Here is a 5,120-nt window from a genome sequence, read left to right as displayed (position 1 = left end):
CAGACTATCAGTCTTAGCCATGGTTGTGGGTTGGGGATGTTTTAGTTTTGGTTTTAACTTGTTGTTGGGGTTTTAGTTTAGTCCTAGGTTTTTTTTTTTTCTGTTAAAGGAATTTTTTCCCATATGCATGTTGCTAGGGGACAAATGGCTGTGCTTAAGGAAGACAAAGGGGCTGCCCATTGGGGGTGGGGTGGGCCTGGCTACTCCTTTGTTTCACCTGGGTGTGGGGTCAGTTCGCTCTCGGAGTCTGGAGAGAGAAGCTGCAGAGAAAGGAGCTGCTGGTTCTTTTTTTTTCGGCCGTTTTTCTTTCTGCTGGAAACAACGCCGGGATCCCAAAGCCGCTTTCCCTGCCCTGCTGGAAGCCGGGCTGTGGCCGCCCTGCCCGGCTGCTGCTTTGCGCTTTCGCTACGCTGTAGCCGTGCTTGCCCTGCTGCCCGACCTCCGGGGGGTTCCCCGTTTGGATACATCTCGTCTGGCCTCCGGGATTTGTGCTCATCCCTGCTGTTCCAGCCTGCTGTTCCCGAAGCTCCAGCCGGCCACCGGGATCGGCTGCCCAGCGGTTTGTGAAGCCTTTGTTCCATCCCTTCCCGGGATCCCGGGGCACCGGTACCGCGTGTGTCCCGAGCTCGCTCCGGAGCGCCCCCTGCAGCCGCGGGGGAACCATCGCACCTGCCCTGCTCACCGGGAGCCGCCAGCGCCCCTGCCGGCTGCGAGCGGAACTGCACCCGAGGGGAAAGGGCCTGACAGCCGAGAAGGCTGGCACTGGGTTTGTGTTTGCTGTCACTGCCAGAGTTATTGCTGTTTGTTTGACTGGTTATATATATAATAGTAAAGAACTGTTATTCCTATTTCCCACATCTTTGCCTAAAGGCCCTTGATTTCAAAATTACAGTAACTCGGAGGGAAGGGGGTTGCATCTGCCATTCCAAGGGAGGCTTCTGCCTTCCTTACCTGTCTTTCAAAACCAAGACACTTGTGCAAGAGATTCCAGTTGCTGAGGTGAAGATTTACACAAAGGAATCCTGGTGTGCACTGCTGTCACTCAAGTGCAGTGTACTGGTGACCAGTAAAGCACACTTCCACTCAGACGTCTTCACAGGAACTAGATAGATTGGTACAGTTGGACCAACAGACTCAGCTAAAAGACAAGACATGTTTGGGAAAGTGACAGTTTATTTCTTCTCTCCTTCAGCTCATTAGGAAATGAATTATTACTCTCAAGCCAGTTGTAAGGCAAAAAAAATAATGGGAGGAACATTAACATTCTGCACTGACTAGTCATGTCCTGTCAATCCCAGGACAGGATCCCTCTGATGACAGAAAAATGTGCATTTAAATAATTTGTTTTTACCTTTTTAAAATTTGACCTTTGTAACATTTCTCCATTTCCATTAGTACATGGAATGATAAATAGTGGTCCCAACAGTAACATGTAACTCCAGCAAACAGAATGGATCAGCATAAAATGAATAAAGATGCATCTTACTTTACAAATCAAAGGTTACAATTACTATAAAATACCTCCCTCAGCCACTAGAAAATGAACCATTAGAGTCAAATTCAGTCAGCTCCATTAACGGCCAGGGGCCCCTGGATTTAGTGGGGACTGCACCTCCTGGCCCTGCCCATCACAACCCCTGCCACAGCGGGAAAGAGACTTTCAGTGAGACAATGAACATTCATATGAACAACCACATTTCTGAGATCTCATCCATGAATACAGGACTGTCCAAATCCAAAAGGAAAAGCACTCCAGAAAGCTCATTTCCAAATTCATGGCTTAAAATCTCTAAAGTGTGCACATACAAAAATGAAAGATCCCAGGGCTCCTGTAAGAGTCTTAAAAAAACCTGGGTCTATTTTGTCTTCAAGTAACTGAAATTAATTTCTCCAATTCTACTGGGGCCTAGAACTGCTGTAATACCTTTCAACTGTCTGCTTTTAACACTACTACTGAAAATACCCAGTGTACTCCTAAGGAAAACAAATAATTGAAAATTTCTCCATGGTCCAAGAAATTATGAGTAACAAGAACTTTGCTGTACAGCTGTAAGCTTGTTTTGAGTCAACAAACACCCACGATGCGATATCTGAACCGGAAGGGACGGAAGGAGGCTGATACCCAATATGCTCACAGGCTTTCCTAGTGCCCAACCTCAGAAAGCAGCTTTCAGTCAGAATACCTGAGTCTAACTGATGCAAATAAGATACAAAATGCACGTGTTTTACTTGCATTTCACATTATCTCCCGCATTCCTGCAGGTAAGTTAAAAAACTGCATTACCTCTACAAAATTATATACCACTTTCAGCCAAACCAGCAGCAAATTCTCTTTGACCATTCATTTCAGCCAGAGCTTGAATAGACCATTCAAAATGCTCTACAAAACTAAGACACTATACAACAGATACTCTGCTGCCTCTTCCTTCTCCTAAGGTGATGCAGCATAGCTCGGGAGTTTGGAATGAGATCGGAGTACCAGCAGCAACACTGACAGCTTCTCCCTGGGACAGCACTACAGCTGTTTATTCCACTTTCCACCTGAACCACTGTCACAGTCTGACAAAGGAATGGCTCTGTAATCCAGTGTTTCAGTGAATCCAGAATAAACCAGAAAACTGTCGGCTTATTCCTGCTCTCCAGGAACAACCCTGTGCCCTAAGACAACTTGCTGTAGTCCCAGTATTTAATGAACATTTAGTAATACTGACATAAGTGAGTTCTGGGTCACCAGAGCCCCAAGAATGTCATGGTCCACGGTACAATTACCAGGGAAACCGGCTTCATATGGCACAGCTTTGCCCATCCCGGAACCAGGGATTAGATTTAAGACTGACATGATTTCTTCAAACCAGAGATGCTTTTCCCAAGCTTTTGTTTGTCATTTGAAGCCAAAAAAGGTGCATTATAGCATCTCTCCTCAAACCCTGAAAAATAAAGTGACTTTAAGATAAAAATGCCACCACTGGAAGATCCACTGATGCAGAGTCTATGCTGGCACCCAGATAGGGAGTGGATGAGCCTCTGTGTTAAAAATGTATTTGTCAAGGTTGATTAAGTCTATGTCATCTGAAAACAGCAGAAACATGTATTTGAGTGTTTCCCCAAGGAAGAAGCTCTCCATTTTATCCCGTGGCTCTGGATTACTGGGATTCTGAACATTGTTAATGGAAGTATAACCACCTGTAGGAACCTGTGGGGGGAAAAAAATATATATATCTTTACATAACCTAAAATAAGTTTTTACTTCTTAACATTCAGATGCACTTGGAGAAGATAAATGCTAAGAAAGAGATCATCATGTTTTCATGTTTTTCATTTCACACTTGGTTTTCATTTACATATAAAGCTTCAGTAATGAAAAAAAAAAAAATCTCATTGCATTTTAAAAGAAACCAGAACGATAAATGAAGCAAAATATCCATTTGTACTTAGGGCAGAGAAGTACCACAAAGAACATCCCTCTGAAGTTTCTGGACAAATATACAGAAAGGAACCAGCGATTCCTACATTAGAGCTGGCCCAAGCCTTGAATCCATTTCTCTTAAGAGCAGACCATTGATATTTGGTATCACACTTTCACAGCGTATCAGTGACATCTCCACGAGCACTGTAGTCAGAATGAATAGAAAAACCTTCTATTAAACCATTAATGCCATTTTGTGTTAAATTTTTTCCTTTGTCAACTTTAATTGAAGAGTTCTTTCAATCCAGCCATGTCCTTCTCAGCTTCTGAAGTCTAAATACTAGAGATTCTAACACTTTGATAGTCTTGCCTACAGCTTCTGCATTTCACTTTTTCGTCAATGCAATACAAGTTCTTTCACTATATGGACTAAGCAGTGTATCTCAATCTGTAAGAAAACGATTTTTCTGTATATACTTACAAATTCCCCCCCAGTTATCTGATGAAACATAGTGTGTTTTCAAAGTTGGTGTTACAAAGCAAGTGAGCAAATACAGTCCTGACAGAACAAGGTCACTATAAGCTGGCCTTACCCGGGTATATCTGTTGAAATTCTGCAAGATTTCCCAGCCCCAGTCTTGGTATTTCTTATCACCAGTGAATCTGTACATATAAAAAAGGCTTTCCACAGTTTCTGGTCGCAGTAAGTTGTGCCTGTCTGCAGGCTGCAAGAGAAAAAATGGCAAGAGTATTTCAGACAGGAAATTTCCTCAAGGATACATGCAGGGAGAAAAATAATTATTCCCATCTCCATCTGCTCCTAAGAGTTAGCTACACATATGTCAGCTTCTAAATATACTTCTGGGTTAACTAAAACCAAAGCCTAGGGTAAAGCTAGAAGGCAAGGCAGCAAAAGAATTAACTGCTCCACAACAAACCCCATCCCTAATATCTGGCCAGGAGTTCAACAGCAGAATAGAGCTATGGAGAAATCATGGAATTGGAGTTCAGGCCAGCTATCTGCTCACCTTGATTTCCACATCCTTGTGGCCCTTCTGTGCATGGAGGTTGAAGTGTACGATCTCTGGGCTCAGGCCTGTCTCTACTTGAGCATACATCTGGTAGCAGGTTTCTATAAGGGCTTCAGCCAATTTCATATGATCAGCAGCCAGTCCATTGTGAGCTCCCAGTGCTAAAGTACCTGGCAAGAAGCAAACCAAGTGATCCTGCAAGACAAAACAACTCTTACTGAGAAGTTACACGTCAAGCAGCAAGGGGAGGTAGGGAGGATGTGAGTGTACCTTTGTCTTTTTAATTTTTTTATTATTTCTCTTCTTCAAAACACATTTCTGGTACCAACAACTTGAGGGTAACTTTTTAACAATCTGATGTAATGTAGCTTGAGGCAGGCAGCAGTATTACAGAAACCATTAATTTTAAAAATGTACAAGAATGCATTTTTATGACAAGTTTCTGAAAAGAAGGTCTCAGGTCATGTTGAAGGGAAGGAGAGTGTCTTTTGGTTTACGAGAAGCATGTATGTCATACCAGCTCATGCAAGGGGTCAACAGAACCACCTAAAGGTTTGGCTGTCCTCATTCTGGAGCTAATCTACCATTGATATAAGAAAGTAAGCACTGCAGATTAATGTCACATATGGGATCTCTAATGATTCTCAACATTCAGAATCAAAGCTCAGGTCTCATCACCCAAA

The 5,120-nt window shown here is 43.1% G+C and overlaps 1 protein-coding gene across 3 annotated transcripts in view; it reads right to left on the bottom strand.

The window, feature by feature from the left end:
• Window positions 1-1,153: 1,153 nt before the first annotated feature.
• Window positions 1,154-5,120, bottom strand: part of UAP1L1 (UDP-N-acetylglucosamine pyrophosphorylase 1 like 1) — a 39,287-nt gene continuing 35,320 nt past the window's right edge. For 2 of the 3 annotated variants that reach the window (XM_032130746.1, XM_032130748.1), the window contains 3 exons: window positions 4,435-4,632; window positions 4,000-4,131; window positions 1,154-3,193 (listed from right to left, as the gene is read on the bottom strand). In XM_032130746.1, the coding sequence (XP_031986637.1) occupies window positions 2,990-3,193; window positions 4,000-4,131; window positions 4,435-4,632 (534 nt within the window). In that variant the 3' untranslated portion in view covers window positions 1,154-2,989. The other variant, XM_032130747.1, reaches the window with a different exon arrangement.

Source organism: Corvus moneduloides, chromosome 21 (genome assembly GCF_009650955.1).
Source record: "Corvus moneduloides isolate bCorMon1 chromosome 21, bCorMon1.pri, whole genome shotgun sequence".
NCBI lineage: Eukaryota > Metazoa > Chordata > Aves > Passeriformes > Corvidae > Corvus > Corvus moneduloides.
Note: the sequence above shows the minus strand (reverse complement) of the source record. Positions and strands in the feature narration are given on the sequence as shown.